Consider the following 26,165-nt stretch of genomic DNA (forward strand, 5'->3'; position numbering starts at 1 on the left):
TGCATCCATAGCCCTGTCTATGAATTTGAGAGTGGTTACATTTCTCCAGAACCATATCCCTCAGCTTTTTTCAAAACAGATATAGGGAGTGCACTTCATAATTGTTACAATGAAGGACTCTAGCCTTAACTGTGTCAGCATCAAAACAAAAGGCACACGATTGAAGTATGAGAATATAAAGACAATAACATTTATCCGCAGCTGACATCTGGCTTTGATAACACTGTGAACAACACCTTTGTCTTAATTTCTGTCAGCTCACAATATGTGTATTTTTTCAATACATCACGGTATTATTTTGAAATACTTATGACAAATGTGTATGTTTAATTATCTAACAAATTCCACGCCAGTGATAGGAGCGCATTGTGTATCCTAATTCTACATACAACATGTTCACCAGGACTGTAACGATTAGTAATTTACGTTTTGCAACGGAAACGAGAGTTTCTACTGGACTAATTCGTAGGTAGGTCCCTCGCCGTTTCGGTCGGTTCCTAGTGAATACACCCAATGTTACAGAAAATGGTAGGAACGTTTCTTCTCCATTGCGTGTTTCATTTCGGACAATAATACAGCGTAAGGCCGGAAACATTAGACAGCGGAAAAGAAGCAAACTACAAATTTTCAAAGTAGGCTATTTCTGAGATAACTAGTTAGCAGTCATGTCGAGCACAGATATATTTCAGACACAGTTATCCCAAATTATGGGGTTATTAGTAGAATCAACAGTTAGCGAGATGGGGCGACTTCTCGACGTGTGCGCTGCTGTTTTGGAGAATAAAGACAATCGTTTCCTGAAGAGTGAAATGGAGCGTGTGAATACAACCAACAAAGTGAGTGAGAAGTGAATCGTTAAACCAATAATCTGTGATCAAACCGTAGAGATGGATAGAGGACACATGTTTTATATATATATATATATATATGTGCCATACTAAGGGTCTGTGACTGCATGGGTAGCGCCATTGAGGCTATAACCCATAGGAAACCCCACGCAGTTGACTACTTTAAAATGTCAGAAGCATGGTGGAATCGTTCAATTTCGCTGCCCATGCTAAATTTTCCTGTTGGCTACTAGAGGCCTCTGCCATTCTCTATGGGTTAAATTTTTTGACATTTAGCTAGCTAACGTTAGCCTATAACAGTGTTCCCTAACCTTGTTCCTGGAGCGTTACCGTCCTGTGGGTTTTCGCTCCAACCCTAATCTACCGCAGCGGGTTCTCATGTGAGTTACAACTGGGGTTGAAACGAAAACCTACATGAGGGTAGCTCTCCAGGAACAGAGTAGGATAGCCCTGGTCTGGAAGATATTTCTTCAGATGTTCTATAAAACGAGGCAGGCAGTGAGTGTGTATTTTGAATGGTCAGTGACGGTATCAGTAATTCAGTCCAATTGTTCTTATTATTATTAATCTTTCAGATAAAGTTTGCGTCATTCATGGAAGTGTTGAGTAAAAGCTCGATGGAGAAAATATCATTACTAATGACTGTGGACGAGATGGAGGTGAGAGCGGTGGAGAAGACTGGTGGAGAAGGCACAAGCGGTGGTGAAGCAGTAAATTTGCTTAACCCAGAAGTAAAATCACGTGTAATTATAATCAGTCCAGGAGATATTAGAGAAGCAGTTGCGACTCAAAAAGGAGCCGTAAAGGGTGAGTCATTTGTGGTTGTTTTTACATTGATTGATCATTTATGGTTGTGGATGTTCCCATAAGAGAGAGTTAAAGGACAGCAACACTGTATCTGTCCCATTAGTCTGTGTGAGCATGGGAAGCGCATAGAGAATGATAGAGATATCGCTTTGCCTTCAGAAAGTATTCACACTCATTGACCTTATCCACATTTTATTGTTACAGCCTGAATTTAAATATGCTCTATGAAGGAACCGCTCCACCATTTGCTGTTTGCTGAAATTAGAATAGTTTGCTTTATTTCAGTTTGTGACAAAACAAGCAAGTATAGTGTAAAGAATCATTGTACCACTAAAATATTGTATTTACCGAAAGTAAGAAGCAAAAACTGAACTTAAGGTAAGCATATAACTAGTGCACATAGAACATATTTACCGATCTTAGACTTGCTTTAAATGAGTGTTGGTACCATGTTTCATGAACCGAAATAAAAGATCCCAGACATTTTCCATACGCACAAAAAGCTTATTTTTCTCAAATGTTGTAAACACAATAGTTTACATCCCTATTAGTGAGCATTTCTCTTTTGCCAAGATAATCCATCCACCTGACAGTTGTGGCATATCAAGAAGCTGATTACACAGCATGATCATTACACAGGTGCACCTTGTACTGGGGACAATAAAAGGTCACTCTAAAATGTGCAGTTTTGTCACACAACACAATGCCAAAGATGTCTCAAGTTTTGAGGGAGCATGCAATTGGCATGCTGACTGCAGGAATGTCCACCAGAGCTATTGCCAGGGAATTGAATGTTAATTTCTCTACCATAAGCCACCTCCAATGTCATTTTAGAGAATTTGGCAGTACGTCCAGCCGGCCTCACAACCGCAGACCACGTTTATGGCGTCATGTGAGTGGTTTGCTGATGTCAACCTTGTGAACAGAGTGCCCCATGGTGGCGGTGGTGTTATGGTATGGGCAGGCATAAGCTACGGACCGCTAACACTTGCATTTTATTGAAAGCAATTTCAATGCACAGAGAGACAGTGACAAGATCCTGAGGCCCATTGACGTGCCATTCATCCGCTGCCATCAACCTCATGTTTCAGCATGATAGTTCACGGCCTCATGTTGCAACGATCTGTACACAATTCCTAGAAGCTGAAAATGTCCCAGTTCTTCCATGGCCTGCATACTCACCAGACATGTCACCCGTTGAGCATGTTTGGGATGCTCTGGATCGACGTGCACGACAGTGTGTTTCAGTTCCCTCCAATATCCAGAAAATAATTATACCCTTCAATTGATTGGACTTGAAAAGGTACTATAAGGTCCCACAGTTGCAGTGGTGTAAAGTACTGAAGTAAAAATACTTGAAAGTACTACTTAAGAAGTTTTTTTATGGTATCTGTACTTTAATATTTATATTTTTGACAACTTTAACTTCACTACATTCATGCAGAAAATTATGTACTTTTTACTCCATACATTTTCCCTCACACCTAAAAGTATTTGTTACATTTGAATGCTTAGCAGGACAGAAAATAGTCTGATTCACACACTTATGGAGAGAACATCCCTGGTCATCCCTACTGCCACTGATCTGATAGACTCACTAAACACAAATGCTTCATTTGTAAATGATGTCGGAGTGTTAGTGTACCACTGGCTATCCGCCAATAAAAATAAATAAAAATGTAAGGAATTTTATTTTTTACTTGAAATACTTAAGTATATTTAAAACAAAATACTTTTAGACTTTTACTCAAGTAGTATTTTACTGGGTGACTTTTGACTCAATAGAAAATGAATCAAGTAAAAGTGATCTTTACTTTTTGCGTACATTTACAATTGCATACTTTTCCCATCACGGCACAGTTGACTGCCTGTCGGAGCAGAAACCAAGCCATGAGGTCAAAGGAGTTCTGAATCAGGATTGTGTCGAGGCACAGATCTGGGAAAGGGTACCAAACAATGTATGAAGCATTGAAGGTCCCCAAGAACACAGTGCCCTCTGTCATTCTTAAATGGAAGACATTTGGAAACACCTAGACTCCTCCTAGACTTGGCCCCCTGGCCAAACGGAGCAATCGGGGGAGAAGGGCCTTGGTCAGGGAGGTGACCAAGAACCCGATGGTCACTCTGACAGAGCTCCAGAGTTCCTCTGTGGAGATGGGAGAACCTTCCAGAAGGACAACCATTTCTGCAGCACTCCACCAATCAAGCCTTTATGGTAGAGTGGCCAGATGGAAGCCATTCTTCAGTGAAAGGCACATGACAGCCCACTTGGAGTTTGCCAAAAGGCACCTAAAGGACTATCAGACAATGAGAAAAAGGTTCTCAGGTCTGATGAAACCAAGATTGAACTCTTTGGCCAGAATGCCTAGCGTCATGTATGGCAGAAACGAGGCACTGCTCAACACCTGGCCAATACCATCCCTACGGTGATGCATAGTGGTGGCAGCATCATGCTGTGGGGATGTTTTTCAGAGGCACGGACTGGAAGACTAGTCAGGATCGGGGGAAAGATGAACGGTGCAAAATACAGAGAGATCCTTGATTAAAACCTGCTCCAGAGCGCTTAGGACCTCAGACTGGGGTGAAGGTTCACCTTCTAACAGGACAACAACTCTAAGCACACAGCCAAGACAACGCAGGAGTGGTTCGGAACAAGTCTCAATGTCCTTGAGTTGCCAGAGCCCGGCCTTGAACCCGATCCAACATCTCTGGAGAGACCTGAGAATAGCTGTGCAGCAACGCTCCCCATCCAACCTGACAGCTTTCAAGGATCTACAGAGAAGAATGGGAGAATCTCCCCAAATATAAATCAAATCCTATAGGTGTGCCAAGCTTGTATCGTCATAGCCAAAAAGACTCGAGGCTGTACTCGCTGCGCCAAGATTGTATCGTCACAGCCAAGAAGACTCGAGGCTGTACTCGCTGCCAAAGGTGTTTCAACAAAGTACTGTGTAAAGGGTCTGAATACTTATGTGATTTATTTTTGTAGTAAATGTGCAAAAAAATTCGAACCTTATTTATGCTTTGTCATTATGGGGTATTGATGAGGGGAAAAAACTATATGAATCCATTTTAGAATAAGGCTGTAACATAACAAAATGTGGGAAAAGTGAAGGGATCTGAATACTTCCCGACTGCATTGTAATTGATAGAGTGTAAATAAGGAAGTCTGTACAGAATACAAATATTCCAAAACATGCATCCTGTTTGCAACAGGGCACTAAAGTAATACTGCAACAAATGTGTCAAAGTAAAGTAACCTTTTGTCTTGAATACAAAGTGATATGTTTGGTGCAAATACAACACATTACTGAGTTCCACATTTTTCAAGCGTAGTGGTGGCTGCATTGTTTTTTTATGTATGCTTGTAATTGTTAAGGACTGGGGAGTTAAAAGAGAAAAAACGGAATGGACTACAGCCCAACCCTAGTGTATACTGACACCTAGATTGTGTTGTTTAAACGGGTATGAAGCCACGGTTGGCGATTTACTGGAACCTGCAGTTATGGAATGTTTGTTCACAAGTATAATTCATTGGCTGATCCCTCCTGATGACCCGAATGGAATCGTGATCCTTCCTTAACCATAGGAAGTCCCACCCGGTTGACTACTTAAAAATGGTGGAAGCCCTTAATGGCAATGTCCATGCCGAAACAGGTTTTATCCATCTAGAGTCCTCTATTTAACTCTATGGATGTTCCAAGTACAGTTTCCTCTTCCTGTGTAACATCAATTATATTACAACATTGTGTACATATTTTTGTTGTTGCTACAGTTAAATAATTTGTGACCGACCGGCTTGATTTGGTCTTATGTAGCAAAATTTGAAATTGTGTGTTTAAAAAAAAAAATGTACATTGGGTAAAAGTAGACACTCAGAGCTAGAAAATGGTTTATCATACACTACAGTTGAGGAACAATGGGGAAAGTAATCCTGCTTTGAAAGTTGATAAACTTGTAAACTCACTTTTGAGAAAATGGCCCTTGAATGTTTTAGTAAACCTACTGGAGAGCTCTTCTTAGTCTACACCCTTTCAGCATTGTTCACACCCTCTTACACCTTAGCCCCACCCATCTCTTTAAGGATTCACATGTGAGGCCATGTACTAAACAACCAAAGATTTCAAGACTAAAGGCTGTCTATTGACAGTTGTAGCAGTGACATAATGAATGTTTTGTTGTCCGAAATCAAACTTGTTTTAATGAAAAAGTATAAACACAAAAACTACAGGCTGCATGACATTACCTGCCTGGTGATCCAAAATAGCATAACTAGTGTATTTTAACACAAATAAACCACCCATTTAAAAAATGAATTCAGTATATGTCAATCTATCAATCCAGGCAACTAAAAAGCAACATTCTAAACAATGTTTTGGTTAGTTTATAGCTTGTTAGTTAGATGGCTAGCCAGTTCAAATAATGACCATATCATATAGCTGACAGTCTTCATTTCTTTAGCTCATGTGTCTTCATTATTACAGAAAAATAAACTCACAACAAGATTATTATTTACCTGTTAATGGTGAGCCAATTACAGAAAATAGCTTACGGTTGTGAGTGTGGCGAAATAAAAGCAAGGCATTCTACTGGAGAATTTTAGAACTTGGACACAGGCCAATGAGACAAACATTATAGCCTCATTTGACTTTGGTGCAGATCATTTTATACACATTACCGTCTTCGGTGAACACCTATATCAAATACAACTTTATTTGCCACATGTACAGTATACAGAAGGTGTAGTGAAATGGTTACTTGCATAGTGGAGTCTTTTTGTTTAGACATGTAGCTAGCTAGCTAAACAATGAACCACAATCCCAACTCATGACGTTACTACCCTGCATGAATCTGCAGGTAGCTAACCAATTAAGTTCAATGTTAGCTAGCTAGCTAACATTAGGCTATAACTAGCTATGCAAATGGCTCTGAGATACAAATAATATTACTACACGATCATACACGTAACGTTAGCTAGCTAACATTAGCTAGCTAATATTACGCTAGCTAGCTAACATTACGCTAGCTAGCTTGCTAACATTACGCTTTTACTTGAAATGAAAACAACTTTCTGGCAAAGATTAAACATAATATCTGAAAATGTAGCTAGCTAGACTATTTTACCCATATACATGGATGGACGCTTCTCCCTCTGTCACGGTGTTTGAAGATGTATAAAACACCTGTCTCTGGATTACAACAGCATTCTATGTGTTCTCTTTTCGACTCCGTCTGCATATTTGCAATCAAACGCCAGAATTTTATCCATCTTCTTAGCTATCATAACCCTAATTCCACTGATTTCAAAACTCGGTCCTCCAGAAAGTGGAGAGCAACACGTTTTTTGTAGTTCTACTACTATGCCTAGTTTCCTGAAACCAGTTACATCTCCGATTTTCTTCTGCACAGCAACAACCACAATGACCTTCTCTGTTTACAGATGAGGGATCTTCTGAGTCTGATAGTCAGGAGGAGGACCATGGCCTTGCCCCCTTGCCCTCACCTTCATCAGACGAGGAATGGCTCCCTGAGGTTGATCCCAGCCAGGATGATGACTTTGACCCTCAGGCGCCATCTGCATCCAGGTTGAAGATACCCAGGTTAACCCTAATAATTCCATATGGTAGCTTTTGAAAATAAACAGATTCAGCGCTGTTGCTAACTAGCATAGCTCACATTTTTGGTTTTTAAGAATTCTTCCTCATGCAAAGAATTATGGGATATTAGAATCCTCTTGTCTTAACCTTTTTTTTTTTCTTCAACCTAGATCTGCATCGGACCCAGACAAGCAAGAAGCAAGTAGGGATGGAGAAGATCAAGATATCCAATGTGGGGATTCTGCAGATGCCGCCCACCAGGGGCCCCTCATCTGTTCCCACTGTGGAAAATGTTTCAAGGAGAAATGGTATCTGACGAGACACCTTCAGTCCCATACAAAATCCTACAGATGCTCTCATTGCGGGAAAGGTTTTAATCTGGCTAAACAGCTAGCGAAACATTCCATTAAACACCAAGAGAACACCTTCAGTTGTACCGATTGCGACGCAGTGTTTCGCCAGAAATGTACTTTGCAGTCACACAAGAAACGTCACAAAATGGAGAAAACGGTCACATGCGCAGTTTGTGAAAAAAAGTTTCTAGGGGAAAGGCACAAGTGCATTGTAAAGCGGAGGACATTCAGCTGCTCTTCCTGCCCAAAGGTCTTAAAGACCAGAGAAGGATTGTCTTATCACCAGGGAACACACTCCGGGGAGAGAAAGTATTGCTGTGAGACGTGCGGCAAAACGTTCTTCACCGCTGTGTCCTTAAAAACCCATATGATGACTCATAAAGAGAAGGATCATAGCTGTACTGTATGTGGCCAACCATTCAACAATGGACACGCTCTCAGAAAGCACATGGTAGCCAGCCACCCTGGAGAAACGCCAGAGAAACGCTTCGTCTGCGACGTGTGTGGCAAATGTTTCGCCAAAAGAGACCATCTGTATAAACACATGAGGAGACACAAGGAAGAAAAACCCTTTTCTTGTGACGTTTGTGGCAAAAAGTTTCATTCTTCGGGTAATTGCAAAAGACACGAGATAACGCACACAGGTGAGAAACTATATCACTGTGACCTTTGTGGGAAAAGTTTTACCCAGTCCGGAACCCTAACCATACATAAACTAAACACCCACACAGACGGTGAAGAAAAGCCTTCATTCAAGTGTGAGATTTGTGGGGAAGTTTTTCCAAGACGTTATACCCTAAAAAATCATATGGTCACTCACACAGGGAAGAAACCATGTCAATGTAGCGTTTGTGGGAAAGGTTTCTTTAGCAATCCTACTCTTAAAGCTCACATGCTCATTCACACAGGGGAGAAACCGTTTGAGTGTGATCAATGTGGGAAAAGGTTCACCCAGTCAAGTCATCTAAAATATCACGAGCGGCATGTGCACACTGGTGTCAAACCGTTCGTGTGCGACATCTGTGGGAAGGCCTATGCAAATAGACAGAATCTGAAACTCCACAAGTGCAGTGCTTCTGCTAAACGGTAGTAGTCTAGCGTCACAACTAGATAATTGTCACCCTGTCAATGAGCAGTATATTTTTGAATGAACCCATTCCATGCTCCTCCACGTGAAGGGGAAAATACAAAAGAGAACTAACCAGGTTTCCATCCAACCGTTTAATGCGATTTAAAGTGCATGTGGGATTAAAAAAAAACAATGTAATTATGAAATTTGCTGACAACAAAATACGCTCGACAACGTCAGATCTTTTTGTGTCTGTAAAAATATTTATGCGGGAAATTGTGGTGGATATGCCTCTTATGCGCAAATATATATATATATATATATATATATATATATATATATTTTTTTTATCGAAGTAAACTTGGAGTCACGTGATATGTTGTGTGCTCCTCCCACTACGACTGGGTAAACCCACGCAGTTTATTAGACTACAGATGAAATAAGTTCTGAACTTCACAGGCTGGTGAAAGAGCACGGTGATGAGCTTGATGCTCCTTTCCAATAAATATTGAGTCTTATTCTGGTGACATGATGATCGATGTTTGACTGCCGTTTTGAGCAATAAAAATTATCTCACACTTTTTTTGTCCATAATAATCTCATGTAGGTAGTTTACCCGCACTGTATCTGTGAGCTGGTGGCTAGAGCGCACATGCCATGACCAGAGTGGACACATTCACTATAGAACGCAAAACGTTGTGACAACCGTCAGCAGAGTTGAAAAGAAGATGGAATCCCATTTACCTTGTTTTTTTTATTATTATTTTTTATTCCGTAACGTTACATTGGAATTTAACTGCAAAAGTTATTATGTGCACTGTGTCATCACACACATCCTTTATCCTCAACAAGTCAATTTATGGAAACTCATCCCAGGTGGGAAAATATGATTGTTTTTATTTCAGATTTTAGAATAGTCGCAATTAAAATCTGTCTCCAATTGGATGGAAACCTTGCTATTTTAAGGGAAATAATCTGTGTAAAAAAAATTGATCTGCTTTGAGTGTTTTTAGTTATGACTGGACTCGAGTCTGTGTCCTAGCACCAGACAGACCGTGCAGTGGCTAGCTCCATCACAATGTCCTTGTGAATGTATTGATCCTGCTGCTTCTAATTGGAGACCTTCATATTGTTTGGAGTCTGTTATTGATTGTCTACTCATTATCAATCAATAGACGAGCTCATTTTCCAATGTCATCCGGTCACCAGGTCTTTATGAATTTTTTTTTTAACCTTATTTGACCTTTTGCTTTGATATCTAGATGAGATCAATGTTTCTCTGCTTTTTTATTTTTTGTTGTTGTTGGCACTCAAATGGCAGAGAAATCAAGTGACAGAATTTGTGATTTTTACCCCCAGCATAGTTGCTTTGGCTTTAAATGCAAATATTCTGTATTTAAAAAAATACAAATAAACAAATTAGCCTCTGTGTATTTGTCCTTGTCTGTCTCTTGTCCAAACCACTCTGTATTAAGATCACCATCAGTATGTCTGAGCACAATGGGAGTCTATGGGATCTCTGGCAGCATATTATTTTACATTTTAGTAATTTAGCAGACTCTTATCCAGGGTGACATAGTGCATTCATCTTAATAATGTAGGTGGGACAAACATCTCAGTCATAAACCATGTTTCCATCCACAGTTATGTGAGTACAGTCTTATGTAAAATCACAACAGATGATGGAAACAGGAAGCTTTGGTACAATTTTATGAATGCTGACGGATAAGTTGTCCATTTTGACATGGTGGGATCTTTTTGTAACCAGGTTGTCATCTAACCTTTTTATGCGAGTAAAGTAAGTCAGATAAGCATGTCACGACCAATGATTTACAATGACTTCAGAAAGAATTCATACCCCTTATTCCACACATTGTTACAGTCTGAATTCAAAATGTATTTAAAAAAGTATAATTCTCATCCATCTACACACAATTCCCCATAATGACAAAGTGAAAAATGTTTTTTGAGATTTTTGCAAATGTATAAAAAATGAAATACAGAAATACACTATATATACAAAAGTATGTGGATTTGGCTATTTCAGCCAGGTGTATAGAATCAAGGAGCACACCACCATGCAATCTCCATAGACAAACATTGGCAGTAGAATGGCCTGTACTGAAGAGCTCAGTGACTTTCAACGTGCCCACTGTCATAGGATGCCACCTTTCTAACAAGTCAGTTGGTCAAATATCTACCCTGCTAGAGCTGCCCCCAGTCAACTGTAAGTGCTGTTATTGTGAAGTGGAAATGTCTAGAAACTACAACAGCTCAGCTGCGTAGTGGTAGGTCACACAAGTTCACAGAACTAATATCAGTTCCATTGTAGACTTTTCCCTGAAATGAGATGTTGGCCGACCACGGCGAAGGGCTGCGTCCTATGACCAGCCATTAGCCGTAGTATATTGGCCATATACCACACCACCTCCTGGCCTTTTTATTGCTTAATTATAGCCGTCAAAACAAGTTAAATCAACATCCATTGATCGAAAATGATCTGGGAAGTTTAATAAGGGCAAATTCTTTTCTCTTGAGACATACAGTGCATTCAGAAAGTATTCAAACCGTTTGACTTTTTCCCACATTGTGTTACGTTACGTAATGTTTCATCTTGCTCATGCGCACCATCTAGTGCTCGTTCAACTTTTGAATCGGATTTCGGATTTGACACCATATTAAAAAATATATCATTTTATTGGTCACATACACAATTGGCAGATGTTTTTGCGGGTGTAGCGAAATGCTTGTGTTCCTAGCTCCAACAGTGCAGTAGTATCTAACAATTCCCAACAATACACAAATCTAAAAGTAAAAGAATGGAATTAAGAAATATATAAATATAAACATTATTAAAGTGGCCAGTGATTCCATGTCTATGTTCAGTTGAAGTCGGAAGTTTACATACACCTTAGCCAAATACATTTAAATTCAGTTTTTCACAATTCCTGACATTTAATCCTAGTTAAAATTGTTTTAGGTCAGTTATGATCCCCACTTTATTTTAAGAATGTGAAATGTCAGAATAATAGTTGAGAGAATGATTTATTTCAGCTTTTATTTCTTTCATCACATTCCCAGTGGGTCAGAAGTTTACATACACGCAATAAGTATTTGGTAGCATTGCCTTTAAATTGTTTAACTTGGGTCAAATGTTTTGGATAACCTTCCACAAGCTTCCCACAATAGGTTGGGTGAATTTTGGCCCATTCCTCCTGACAGAGCTGGTGTAACTGAGTCAGGTTTGTAGGCCTCCTTGCTCACACACGCTTTTTCAGTACTGCCTACACATTTTCTATAGGATTGAGGTCAGGGCTTTGTGATGGCCACTCCAATACCTTGACTTTGTTGTCCTTAAGCCATTTTTCCACACCTTTGGAAGTACGGGAAAAATTTACGGGGGGAAAAAAATGTATGAAATGTATTCACTAATGTAAGTCGCTCTGGATAAGAGCGTATGCTAAATGACTAAAATGTAAAATGTAAATGCTTGGGGTCATTGTCCATTCGGAAGACCCATTTGCGACAAAGCTTTAACTTCCTGACTGATGTCTTGATATGTTGCTTCAATATATCCACACAATTTCCCATCCTCATGATGCCATCTATTTTGTGAAGTGCACCAGTCCCTCCAGCAGCAAAGCACCCCCACAACATGATGCTGCCACCCCCGTGCTTCACGGTTGGGATGGTGTTCTTCGGCTTGCAAGCCTCCCCCTTTTTCCTCCAAACATAACGATGGTCATTATGCCAAAAAGTTCTATATTTGTTTCATCAGACTAGAGGACATTTCTCCAAAAAGTACGATCTTTGTCCCCATGTGCAGTTGCAAACCGTAGTCTGGCTTTTTTATGGCGGTTTTAGAGCAGTGGCTTCTTCCTTGCTGAGCGGCCTTTCAGGTTATGTCGATATAGGACTCGTTTTACTGTGGATATAGATGCTTTTGTACCTGTTTCCATCAGCATCTTCACAAGGTCCTTTGCTGTTGTTCTGGGATTGATTTGCACTTTTCGCACCAAAGTACGTTCATCTCTAGGAGACAGAACACGTCTCCTTCCTGAGTGGTATGATGGCTGCGTGGTCCCATGGTGTTTATACTTGCGTACTATTGTTTGTACAGATGAACGTGGTACCTTCAGGCATTTGGAAATTGCTCCCAAGGATGAACCAGACTTGTGGAAGTCTACAAATTTTTTCTGAGGTCTTGGCTGATTTCTTTTGATTTTCCCATGATGTCAAGCAAAGAGGCACTGAGTTTGAAGATAGGCCTTGAAATACATCCACAGGTACGCCTCCAATTGACTCAAATGATGTCAATTAGCCTATCAGAAGCTTCTAAAAACCATGACATCATTTTCTGGAATTTTCCAAGCTGTTTAAAGGCACAGACAACTTAGTGTATGTAAACTTGTGACCCACTGGAATTGTGATACAGTGAATTATAAGTGAAATAATCTGTCTGTAAACAATTGTTGGAAAAATGACTTGTGTCATGCACAAAGTAGTTGTCCTAACCGACTTGCCAAAACTATAGTTTGCTAACAAGAAATTTGTGGAGTGGTTGAAAAACGAGTTTTAATGACTCCAACCAAAGTGTATGTAAACTTCCGACTTCAACTGTACATTCAACTGTCTAAGGTGCAGTGTTGAGTAACCGGGTCGTAGCCGGCTAGTTATGGCTATTTAACAGCCCGATGGCCTTAAGATAGAATTTGTTTTTCAGTCTCTCTGTCCCAGCTTTGATGCACCTGTACTGACCTCGCCTTCTGGATGATAGCGGGGTGAACAGGCAGTGGCTCGGGTGGTTGATGTCCTTGATGATCTTTTTGGCCTTCCTCTGACATCGGGTGCTGTATGTTTCCCGGAGGGCAGGCAGTGTGCACCTTCTGGAGAGCCCTGCGGTTGCGGGAGGTGCAGTTGCCATACCAGGAGGTAATACAGCCCGACAGGATGCTCTCAATTGTGCATCTGTAAAAGTTTGAGGGTTTTAGGGGCCAAGCCGAATTTCTTCAGCATCCTGAGGTTGAAGAGGTGCTGTTGCACAGGATTCATCACACTGTCTGTGTCAGTGGACCATGTCAGGGATGTGTACGCCGAGTAACATGAAGCTTTTCACCTTCTCCACTGCGGTCCCATGGATGTGGATAGTGGCGTGGTCCCTCTGCTGTCTGAAGTTCACAATCAGCTCCTTTGTTTTGTTGATGTTGAGGGAGAGGTTATTTTCCTGGCACCAGTCTGCCAGGGCCCTCACCTCCCTGTAAGCTGGTAATCAAGCCTACTCCTATTGTCTGCAAACTTCATGATTGAGTTGGAGGAGTGCGTGGCCATGCAGTCATGGGTGAACGGGGAGTACAGGAGGGGGCTGAGCACGCACCCTTGTAGGGCTCCTGTGTTGCGCATCTGCGTAGTGGTGTTGTGTCCTACCTTCACCACCTGGGTGCGGCCCGTCAGGAAGTCCAGGACCCAGTTGCACAGGGCGGGATTCAGACCCAGGGCCCCGAGTTTAATGATGAGCTTGGAGGGTACTATGGTGTTGAAGGCTGAGCTATAGTCAAATGAACAGCATTCTTACATAGGTATTCCTCTTGTCCAGATGGAATAGGGGAGTGTGCAGTGTGATGGCGATTGCATCTTCAATGGATGGGGTGGTATGCAAATGAAAGTAGGTCTAGGGTGTCAGGTAATGTGTGTGATGATGTAGTGAGCTCTAGCTAACAGATGGAAGATACAGTGCTGGTGTAGACTACTACTACATCATGAGATTATGGATAAAAGAGACAGATGATTTTTATTAGTCAAACGGCAGCAAAGCATCGATCATCATGTCACCAGAATAAGACCCTTGATATTCCATTGGAAAGGAGTCATTGATTCATTTTTTAGGTATTTGAGTTGTTAAACATGAATACTTAAAATACATTTCGTCAATCTGACATGATTTCTAATGATTATTTCTCAATTCAGTAGTGTTTGAATAACAAGTAAATATGTAATAATCATTTCAAGTAAAAAATAACCTGTTTCCATTAGGTGTATTCTAACTACTGTCCAACATTGAATTAAGTATATATTATTTGCATTTTTACCACTCTGAAGTTATTTAATCTCTTGCCTAATAAACTGCATGGTTTCCTGAGTCATAGTGGGAGGACCACAAGCCATATCCTCGCATGACTCCAAGTGTGTGTTCGTAAATTCACTCTGGCTATCTACTCTGATTTCAGAGCACTCGTCTGAATGTGCCAGACTGCAGAATAACTGATGAATTTACAAACGCTCAACACCTGTTGAATATGGCCGGTGTCAGTAAACTTTAGCAAAAAAGCCACCACCATTTATTGCATAATTAATTTTATTGGCACAAAAGATCCCACCATGTAGGGTGTGTTCCTAAATTAAATCTGGAGTGCCAGAGTGCCATCTGCCCGTAAATTCAGCATGGTCAGATTGTCCATTCATAAATCCAGAGTGTTTTGCACTTGGAGCCTTCAGAGGGCACACTGGATGCTCTGGCTGAGGAGTAGGCTTGATCCGAGCATTCTGACCTCACAACTGCAGTCAAGCACCAAGGCTAACGGGCTAACTTGCTAGCTACTTCCAGACACAAATGAGATAACACCTCACTCTGACCATTTTACTTGCCCTAGCAGAGCTGTTTAGGCTGTTTTCATGTTATCCAGAGCGTTGGAGACTAAATGTGATGCTTGCAACAATTTAATTGCGCTTTTTTGCCGATGTTTACTGACACCAGCCATATTCAACTGGTGTTTGTAAATTAATTAGTTATTCTGCGCTCTGGCACACTCAGACGAAAGTGGCTATCTACTGCGATTTCAGAGCAGTGAATAAATTATCTGTCGGCATATATAAAATTGTACCGAAACGACCTGTTTCCATCACAGATGTTGTGATAATTTTTTTGTATTACAGTATGACTTTACTCGCATAAAAACTGGATGGAAACGTGTCTACTGACAGTCAATAAACCAAGTAGACTACCCAGCTGCTATTGATTGCATTGGTGTCTATGGGAGACACCTAGTTAAGTAGACCGCAAGTGACACGTTTTTCTCAACAGCAAACTGCCTGAGTGAACTATCTTAATTTATCCACCATTTTGATTAAATTATATGAAACGTTCCGACATTGGACATTTCGAATTATATCAAACATGCATCTTCGTTAATTGGCCAATGATACAAGTAAACGTTGTTACGTACGGTTCTGTAGCCTATCACAGCGCACGTTTGTCTAAGAGCGGGACGTTCCAAAAGGAGACGAAAGTTCTGCAAATCCATCTTTGTTTTCATTTGACTCGACGATGTTGGTGTCCGTTTCAGATTAATCTGTTAGTCAAGTTATTAACAGAGACACATAGCTATAATTAACTTTTAGTGAAAAAAATATCAACTCTATGGGTAAGTGTAATTTACGTAATGTAGCTAAATTAAAAATGTCTCGATACGTTTAGCAAGCTAACCAGTTAGCCAACCGTAACTCAAACGAGAAGAACGCTCAGTTGTTACCAAGGCAAGCGATTGAAATATGCAGTTCTGGTAAATTATTTTTGAAAAGTGAAAGTCAGTTGAAAGAACATTACTACTGTTAATGTCTTCTCAACTAGCTTGGTACCCACATTTTACTATAGTCAGTAAAGTCGACAATTTAGCTAACGTTCTCGTTAGCTAACTACTTTAGCTACTGTTAATGCCTGTTAGCAAACAACATGTTGACAAATTAGTTAACGTTAGATAATTCTCGCGGGCTTCTAGGTAGCTAACATTTGCCCATTAAAACAGATGGTAAATGTTAGTAAACATGAATGCATAACGTTACATTTTCATATTGCCATCTAAAGGTCGCAATTGTAAATGAGAACTTGTTCTCAACTTGCCTATCTGGTTAAATAAAGGTGAAATAAATAAAAAGAAATAAAGGCATTATAGTGCAGCCACTCTAGCATTGGTGGTGGAACATTGTTCCATAAAGAAAGTAACGTTATGCGTATTTTCCCTGTTGTTTTTCACCTAATCGACATTAAATCGAGTTAAAGAGGAAGTCGACGCATTTGCAGCTGAATATAAGTTTTATTTATGAACGGTCCACGGGGGATCCGTTTGTTAAACCAGTTGAATACAATGAATGTCTTTGGACTGTAAGATGAAATGACTAACTCCATCTACCGGCCTTTGGGCTATTCACTAAATCCTCTGTTTAAACGCAAATGCGCCTTGTACTCGATATAGTTTTGGAAATATTTTAAACTTAACATTCATATACGCGAGAAATAATGTTTCAAATACATAATATACAGTTAATGTTCACAGTTTAGTAAAGTTGCACCTGCCTGTATTTAAGAACACTGCCTAACTGAGACTACACTCCTCAGAGATCCTTTCTCTAAGAGACAATTTATGCTTGATCCGAACATGTGGTCAAAGGTGCAGTATGGATGGTGTGATGCAATTGCGAAGTTTCTGGAGGCACGTAGAGGCCAAATTGAGTCCATACCCACATCCTTGTGTGCCTTATAGCTCCACATTGACATGCTTGGTTGATGGTAGGTGAAGGTGGGAGGTCCTGTATAAACACAAACTTACTTCCTTGACAAAAGCTCTGCTCTGCCTGGAGAAGCGCAAGAAGTATGATTGCCCTGACTTCTGCAGAGGCCATATCACTGTAAATGCTGCATGGCCAATGCAGACATCTGAAGGATCGTGTAGCGCCTTAGGGTTAGTGCTATCCGGAATCCTTGGGACATCCTAACCTTAACTCCTACCCTAACCTTAGCCATAACCCTTACCTAGCCTAAACTGTTTTACATTTCAACTTCAATGGGGTGACATCAGAGTTGGGATGTCCCAAGGATACCGTTTAGACTTTCCCCTCTTAGTGACTCTGGGAAGATCTCAATTGTAAACTCCTCGTGTCCTCTTTTCTCGTCTCCTTCTCAAAATCCATTGGAGGAGAAGGTCACAGGGGAGGGACCTCTGGCCTTCTCATCCAATGGATATTGACAAAGAGGAATCAAGGAAATGCAATTGAGATTCTGCCCAATTGAGCATAATTGGGGACAAAGTTTCGTATCATGTTTTGAAAATTCTGTCGGGTGCAACCAGGATGCGACTTTGCTAAACTATGTACATTTAACTGTGTCTTTTGTATTTGAAAGATTCTTTTCACTGTTAACTTCCGGATGTTTGTAAAAACAAATTGCAAGTGAGGGCTATTAACGTTTCTAATTGTAGTGGGATTGTAGTTCACATGGTCCCAGCTGCCCTCCATACAATCAGCTGATAACCCAAAAGGGTGTATGATGGAAGAACCTTTGGGTTTTCGAGAGCTACTTGTTGCTAAGTTTATTTGCTCAAACTGGAAAGACTGAGATCATATCATGTCTCATCAATTTCATGCTAGCTACAACTAGCTAACAATATTTTTGTCCTTTTGCAGACATGGTGAACTCAAACACTGACTTCAAACCAAGAATCTAAGAACAATCCAAGTTCCTGCTTATATAGTGAGTCAGAAGATGGAGGAGTTGTACACCCTTGAGAGGGAGGTCGGGCGAGGCAGCTACGGGGTGGTCTTCGAGGGCCACATGTCTAAAACAGGCGAGCGGGTTGCCATAAAACGCCTGCCTTGTAGTAGCCCAGAGTGCATCGAGCTTTACCTCCAGGAGCTGTGGGCCATGAGGGCCACTGCCAAGAACCACCCCAACGTCATCGCCCTCCATGGCTGCCTGCTGCAGACTGGACCCAAGACCCTGCAGCCCCTCAGGCCAGGCAGGCTGCCTCTGGACCTGGTGGAGAGCGCCCTAAAAGGCAGCGTGGTGGGGATAGAGCAGAACCAGGAGGAGAAAAGGACTAAGTCAGACTCCTCCCGGTCTAAAACTAAGAACAGAACTAACTCAGGTGGTCTCTTTAAGAGCAGATTGAGAACTAACTCAGAGTCAGACTTCTTCATGTCCAAATCCCAGGAAACAACTAACTCTGACTTATCCATGTCCAAAACGCCTGTGAGGAAAATGTCTGGCCTCTCCAGGTCCAGAAAGAGACCTGCCCCCACCAGAGAGAAGGAGAACCGTGGTCCCAGGCGCTGCTTGGCCCTGTGGCTGGTGATGGAGTACTGTGATGGGGGAGACCTGAACCACTACCTGTTGTCCAGACCTCCAGACAGCCAGAGGAACCACAGCGTGGTCCAGCAGCTAAGCTCAGCCATAGCCTTCCTCCACCGCCTCCGCATTGTACACAGAGACCTGAAGCCAGACAACGTGCTTGTCTCGCTCACGCCTAATGGGCCTCTCATTAAGGTAGGTGCGCCAACATTGAAAGGGAAGTGAAAGGGGTGTGTGCGTGCTAAGAAGGTGAACACTTCAGTGTAACCAGATCAAATGTAATTTGTGACATGCGTCGAATACAACAGGTGTAGACCTTACTGTGCTTACTTACAAGGCCTTAACCAACAATGCAGTTAAAGAAACATACAGAAGAAAATATTTACTTCGTTTTATTTTTTTAACTTTAGTTTATTTAGTAACACAAAATTACATAACAATGAGGGTATAAACCGGGGGTACCGGTACCGAGTCAATGTGTGGGGGTACAGGTTAGTTGAGGTAATTTTTACATGTAGGTAGAGGTAAAGTGACTATGCATAGATAATAAACAGCGAGTAGCAGCAAGGGGAAATGCAGAGGATGGGAGTTGCCAATGTAATTAGTCCTGTGGCCATTTGATTAATTGTTCAGCAGTCTTATAGCTTATGTGTAGAAGCTGTTAAGGAGCCCTTTGGACCTAGACTTGGCGCTCTGGTACTGCTTTCTGTGCAGTAGCAGAGATCACAGTCTATGATTTGGGTGACTGGAGTCCTTGACAATTTTTTTAGGCCTTCCTCTGACACCGCCTAGTATATAGATCCTGGATGGCAGGAAGCTTTGCCCCAGTGATGTACTGGGCCGTACGCATTACCCTCTGTAGCACCTTACGGTCGGATGCCGAGCAGTTTGCAATACCAGGCGGTGATGCAACCAGTCAGGATGCTCTCGATGGTGCAGCTGTGTAACTTTTTGAGGATCTGGGGACCCATGTCAAATCTTTTCAGTCTCCTGAGGGGGAAAAGGTGTTGTCGTGCGCTCTTCACGACTGTCTTGGTGTGTTTGGACCATGATAGTTTGTTGGTGATGTGGACACCAAGGAACTTGAAGCTCTCAACCCGCTCCACTACAGCCCCGGCAATGTTAATGGGGGCCTGTTTGGCCCTCCTTTTCCTGTAGTCCACGATCATTTCCTTCGTCTTGCTCACATTGAGGGAGAGGTTCTTATCCTGGCACCACACTGCCAGGTCTCTGACCACCTCCCTATTGGCTGTCTCATCGTTGTTGGTGATCAGGCCTACCACTGTTGTCGTCAGCAAACTTAATGATGGTGTTGGAGTTGTGCCTGGCCACGCAGTCGTGGGTGAACAGGGAATACAGGAGACGACTAAGCACGCATCCCTGAGGAGCTCCTGAGTTGAGGATCAGCATGGCGGATGTGTTGTTGCCTACTCTTACCACCTGAGGGCGGCCCGTCAGGAAGTCCAGGATCCAGTTGAAGAGGGAGGTGTTTAGTCCCAGTGTCCTTAGCTTAGTGATGAGCTTTGTGGGCACTATGGTGTTCAACGCTGAGCTGTAGTCAATGAATAGCATTCTGACATAGGTGTTTCTTTTTTTCCAGGTGGGAAAGGGCAGTGTGGAGTGCGATAGAGATTGTGTCATCTGGATCTGTTGCCGGTATGCGAATTAGTGGGTCTAGGGTTTCTGGGATGATGGTGTTGATGTGAGCCATGACCAGCCTTTCAAAGCACTTCATGGCTACCGACGTGAGTGCTACGGGGCGGTACCTTCGCATTCTTGGGCACAGGGACTATGGTGGTCTGCTTGAAACATGTAGGTATTAGACTCGGTCAGGGAGACGTTGACAATATCAGTTAAGACACTTGCCAGTTGTTCCGCACATGCTTTGAGTACACGTCCTGGTAATCCATCTGGCCCCGCGGCTTTGTGAATTTTGACCTGTTTAAAGGTCTTGCTCACATCGGCTACGGAGAGGGTGATCACACAGTCATCCGGAACAGCTGGTGCTCTCATGCATGCTTCAGTGTTGCTTGCCTCGACGTGGGCATAAAAGGCATTTTAGCTCACGTCACAGGGCAGCTCCCGGCTGGGTTTCCCATTGTAGTCCGTAATAGTTTGCAAGCCCTGCCACATCCGACGAGCATCAGAGCCGGTGTTGTAGGATTCAATCTTAGTCTTGTTTTGACGCTTTGCCTGTTTGGTAGTTCATCTACCAAACAGCTATGAATCCCGGAACATATTCCAGTCTGTGCTAGAAAAACAGTCCTGTAGCATAGCATCCGTATCATCTGACCAGTTCCGTATTGAGCAAGTCACTGGTACGTCCTGCTTTAGTTTTTGCTTGTAAGCAGAAATCAGGAGGATGGAATTATGGTTAGATTATTCAAATGGAGGGAGGGCTTTGTACGTGTCTCTGTGTGGAGTAAATGTGGTCAAGGTTTTTTTCCCCCCCTCTGGTTGCACACGTGACATGCTGGTAAATATGAGGTACAACAGATTTAAGTTTGCCTGCATTAAAGTCCCCGGCCACTAGGAGCGTCACTTCTGGATGAGCATTTTCTTGTTTGCTTATGGCCTTATACAGCTGGTTGAGTGTGGTCTTAGTGCCAGCATTGGTTTGTGGTGGTAAATAGACTGCTCTGAATAATATAGATGAGAACTCTCTTGGTAGATACACTACCACAGGCGAGCAGTACCTCGAGACTTCTTTAATATTAGACATTGCGCACTCTGTCCTGCCGATGCACGGAAACCCAGCCAGCTCTATATTATCCGTATCTTAATTCAGCCACGACTCGGTGAAACATAAGATATTGCCGTTGTTAATGTCCCGTTGGTAGGATAGTCTCGACCATAGATCATCCAGTTTATTCTCCAGTGATTGCACGTTGGCCAATAGAACCAATGGTAGTGGTGATTTACTCACACTCCTACGAATCCTCACAAGGCACCCCGACATTCTCCCTTTGTATCTCCACCTTTTCTTCACGCGAATGACGGGCTATTTGGGCCTTGTCTCCGGAAAGCAGTATATCCTTTGCGTCGGACTTATTAAAGGAAAAAATCTTTGTCCAGTTTGAGGTGAGTAATCGCTGTTCTGATATCCAGAAGCTCTTTTCGGTTATAAGAGACAGTAGCAGCAACATTTTATGTACAAAATAAGTTAGAAACAATGCAGTAAAACAAAACAAAATAATACAGTTGGTTAGGAGCCCGTAAAACGGCAGCCATCCCCTCCGGCGCCATTATATGTAGGGTCCTACATATAGGGACACAGATGGCGCAATCCCCTCCAGCGTCATTATAACATGGTTGTACTGAACACCGGTGCAACCATGGTCCCAACTTAAAAGTACATAGACAAACTGTAAGAAAAGTTCTACTAAAAGGGTGAACGGTTCATTAGCTAGGATTTTTTATTTTTTTATTTTTTATAATTAACAGCCAAACACAGACAGTTCATTTAAATCCTCAGCTTGATACTGTAATAATATTCACTGTCTTCAATCTTCCATTCCACACTACCTTCCTTTAGGTGGCTGACTTTGGCCTGAGTAAGATGAGCGTTGAGGGGAGCCAGGGGATGGAAGGAGACACCAGACAGCACTTCTCCTCTACATGTGGCTCTGACTTCTACATGGCTCCAGAGGTGTGGGGTGGCCTCAGCTACACGGCCCAGGCAGACATCTTCTCCCTGGGGGTGATGTTCTGGGCCGTCCTGGAGAGACTCACCTTCTTGGAGGAGGGCTCCACACAGGAACAACTGGGTGAGTTGGAGGGAGGGAGGGCTCCACACAGGAACAACTGGGTGAGTTGGAGGGAGGGAGGGAGGGCTCCACACAGGAACAACTGGGTGAGTTGGAGGGAGGGAGGGAGGGCTCCACACAGGAACAACTGGGTGAGTTGGAGGGAGGGAGGGCTCCACACAGGAACAACTGGGTGAGTTGGAGGGAGGGAGGGAGAGCTCCACACAGGAACAACTGGGTGAGTGGGAGGGAGGGAGGGAGAGCTCCACACAGGAACAACTGGGTGAGTTGGAGGGAGGGAGGGAGAGCTCCACACAGGAACAACTGGGTGAGTGGGAGGGAGGGAGGGAGAGCTCCACACAGGAACAACTGGGTGAGTTGGAGGGAGGGAGGGCTCCACACAGGAACAACTGGGTGAGTTGGAGGGAGGGAGGGAGAGCTCCACACAGGAACAACTGGGTGAGTTGGAGGGAGGGAGGGAGAGCTCCACACAGGAACAACTGGGTGAGTTGGAGGGAGGGAGGGAGAGCTCCACACAGGAACAACAGGGGGAAGGAGTGTGTGTTGTCTTGACCTGTGGCAGCCTATGGAAAACAAATGTATGTTGACTATCTGTAAAAAGATTCAGAGGGGTTAGTTACGCTGATCCTTGAATATGAGTGCTCCGGTTTAAATTTTGGCTCTTCAGAGTCGGAGGATGATGATGCAGTAGAATATAGACTGTCATATTTCATTCTCTAAAATGTCTGGTCTAAAACGAGCAGCTCTGTTGGAGGAAAACACTCTGCTACAGGTTTACAATAAAATACCTTCCTTCTCCACCTCCTTTAAAAAACCTTCCTTCTCCACCTCCTTTAAAATACCTTACTTCTCCACCTCCTTTAAAATACCTTACTTCTCCACCTCCTTTAAAATACCTTCCTTCTCCACCTCCTTTAAAATACCTTCCTTCCCCACCTCCTTTAAAATACCTTACTTCTCCACCTCCTTTAAAATACCTTACTTCTCCACCTCCTTTAAAATACCTTCCTTCTCCACCTCCTTTAAAAAACCTTCCTTCTCCACCTCCTTTAAAATACCTTACTTCTCCACCTCCTTTAAAATACCTTACTTCTCCACCTCCTTTAAAATACCTTCCTTCTCCACCTCCTTTAAAATACCTTCCTTCCCCACCTCCTTTAAAATACCTTCCTTCTCCACCTCCTTTAAAATACCTTACTTCTCCACCTCCTTTAAAATACCTTCCTTCCCCACCTCCTTTAAAATACCTTACTTCTCCACCTCCTTTAAAATACCTTACTTCTCCACCTCCTTTAAAATACCTTACTTCTCCACCTCTTAAAATACCTTCCTTCTCCACCTCCTTTAAAATACCTTACTTCTCCACCTCCTTTAAAATGGCTACCTTACTTCTCCACCTCCTTTAAAATGGCTACCTTACTTCTCCACCTCCTTTAAAATGGCTACCTTACTTCTCCACCTCCGTTTCAAGTGGGTTATCAACCTGAATGAAAATGTCTTTGTTACCGAAGACAATACTGGATTTGAATATAAAACGGTAAACTGAGGCTTCATTATGTTGCCCATGGTTTGGTGGGTGAATGGATGGATGGGGTGAGTTAGGGAGGGAGGGAGGGAAATTTCCTAGGCCAGTAAAGTAGTGGCTCATTTCTCCTCTGCCTCCTTTTGTCTTCCCAGAGCCCATGAATGGATGATTGTTCTACTCCAGTAATTATTACAATCGGTCATATTCTCCTGGTTGAAGGATCAAGATGAGGGCTTGTTGTTTTTCCTACATATAAACATTCTATTTTCACTGAAAATGCAATACTGATATCTTTTCCTGTACCTGTGTGGTGCTACAGGTGTTTGTGTTTTTAAGGCGTCAGCATGTTTCAGTTCAGCTGGCGCCTAGCAGAACTCGGCTAACCGAACGTCTGTACCTACATACTCTCAAGACCTTTGCTTGAAAAATGAGAAATGCAGCAATAGTACTGTTTGTCCATTTTGAGATGCTGTAGCTCGTATACACTATCTAAAAATTGTCCGAATTAATCTGAGAACTCAAGAAATGTGTCCATTACTTTTGACATTTTTGATCTTAGTTGCGCAATTTTACATCAAACTCAGATGTTTGGGCGTGGACTTCGGCTCCGAACTTGCCTCCCGGGGGGGGAAATGGTGTGCCTGAACATCCGGGGGGGGGAAAGACCCTCACCGAAGTCCAAAAGGAACAAAAAAACATTACAAAATATCATCAAAGTATATGCACAAACTCTAGCCATCTGTTTTGACTGGGAAACATGCAGACTCCTTAAAGGTGTTAGTAGTGATATACAGTATTTTTCCTACAGGTGCGTATGTGTGTAAGGCCCGCTGGCTGATGCCCCTGGGCGAGGCGTTGTGTGAGAACCCAGACCTTCAGGTGTGTATCCCCATGAAGTCCCGCCGTGCCCCCTCTCTACCGCCCCCTCCTGGCCAGGCTGTCTGCACCCTGCTACTGGACATGCTGGCCTCAGACCCTGACGCCCGGCCCACCGCCGCCCAGCTGGAAGACAGGGTCCGCTCTGCCATTGAGGAGGACGCACAGTGACGGTCTGCGTCCCAAAGGTTACCCTATTCCCTATATAGTGCACTACTTTTGACCAGGGCCCTTAGGGTTTCGTTTAAAAGTAGTGTATTATACTGGGATATTGGACCCTGGTCAAAATAAGTGCCCTAGATGGGGAATGGGATGCATAGCTGGTGACCGAGCTTCTATATCTAATGTACTGAACACTCAGTCTTATCTGCTAGCTGTGTGAAGGACCATGATGGCGTTAAACCCACAACCTTGGGTTGATGTTGCCACTTGTCAGTACCATGCTAACCACTGGTGCTTCTCTTCTTCTTATCAATATATTCAGTTGTATGTGGTCCCTACAGAAATTGAACCCACAACCTTGGTGACCCAATGCTCTAGCCATCTTATGGTCAATTAGAAACTTGTGTTAACTTGCCAGCACCATGTACGTACCAAGTCACCAGGAACAACTACTGCTACATGGGAACCTATGGTTCTAAGATGTACCTAGCTTTAAAGATGCTTTTGGGAAACCGGGCCCTAGTCTCACTCTGAGGGAAGCTAACTGTTCTTTAGGCACATCAATAGACCTACTGGGTTAGGGAGGGAGTAGTGTTTTTGTCTTCGATGCTACGAAACAGTACGTTACATGCTTTCACTGTTTGGTTCGCTAGACTATAGGCCTACGTTGTGGTCAGAAATGGTTTGCACCTAATATTTATTATTTCATTAATCATGTAATTTACTTGAATGATACCACTTGATGCATATACGTGTATTAAACTGTAACATTTTATTTTAAGGGAATGTGATTTAATAAATACATATTTATGGAGTTTGAGTCTGTCAGTGTCTTTAATCAATATGATGCTCAGTTATTTTTGCATTTGAGATACTTTTGTATATAACAGTACATTTGGGAAAGTATTCACACCCCTTCGCTTTTCCCACATTTTGTTACGTTACAGCCTTATTCTAAAATGGATTCAATTGTTGTTTTTCCCCCTCATCAATCTACACACAATACCCCATAATGACGGAGCAGAAACAGGTTTTTAGAATTTG

The 26,165-nt window shown here is 42.5% G+C and overlaps 2 protein-coding genes across 2 annotated transcripts; both read left to right on the forward strand.

Annotated features, from left to right (window-relative positions):
- Positions 1–554: 554 nt before the first annotated feature.
- LOC106608310 (gastrula zinc finger protein XlCGF57.1) lies at positions 555–10,103 on the forward strand. The gene is made up of 4 exons (XM_014206188.2): positions 555–836; positions 1,424–1,655; positions 7,096–7,255; positions 7,423–10,103. The coding sequence occupies exons 1-4, from the start codon at positions 666–668 to the stop codon at positions 8,693–8,695; spliced, it is 1,836 nt and encodes a 611-aa protein (XP_014061663.1). The 5' UTR covers positions 555–665; the 3' UTR covers positions 8,696–10,103.
- Positions 10,104–15,990: 5,887 nt separating this feature from the next.
- Positions 15,991–25,935, forward strand: si:ch211-63o20.7 (serine/threonine kinase 35). The gene is given in 4 exon segments (NM_001173733.1): positions 15,991–16,092; positions 18,128–18,986; positions 22,327–22,558; positions 24,892–25,935. Coding segments are annotated over 3 exon segments (1,251 nt in total). The 5' UTR covers positions 15,991–16,092; positions 18,128–18,206; the 3' UTR covers positions 25,131–25,935.
- The last annotated feature ends 230 nt before the right edge of the window (positions 25,936–26,165 follow it).

Source organism: Salmo salar, chromosome ssa06, assembly GCF_905237065.1.
Source record: "Salmo salar chromosome ssa06, Ssal_v3.1, whole genome shotgun sequence".
In the NCBI taxonomy this organism is placed as follows: Eukaryota; Metazoa; Chordata; class Actinopteri; order Salmoniformes; family Salmonidae; genus Salmo; species Salmo salar.

Coding starts and splice junctions, on each gene's coding strand:
- LOC106608310 (XM_014206188.2), top strand. CDS start 666: ATGTCGAGCACAGATATATTTCAGACACAGTTATCCCAAATTATGGGG. Junction 837..1,423: donor GTGTGAATACAACCAACAAA/GTGAGTGAGAAG, acceptor TTAATCTTTCAG/ATAAAGTTTGCGTCATTCAT. Junction 7,256..7,422: donor TCCAGGTTGAAGATACCCAG/GTTAACCCTAAT, acceptor TCTTCAACCTAG/ATCTGCATCGGACCCAGACA.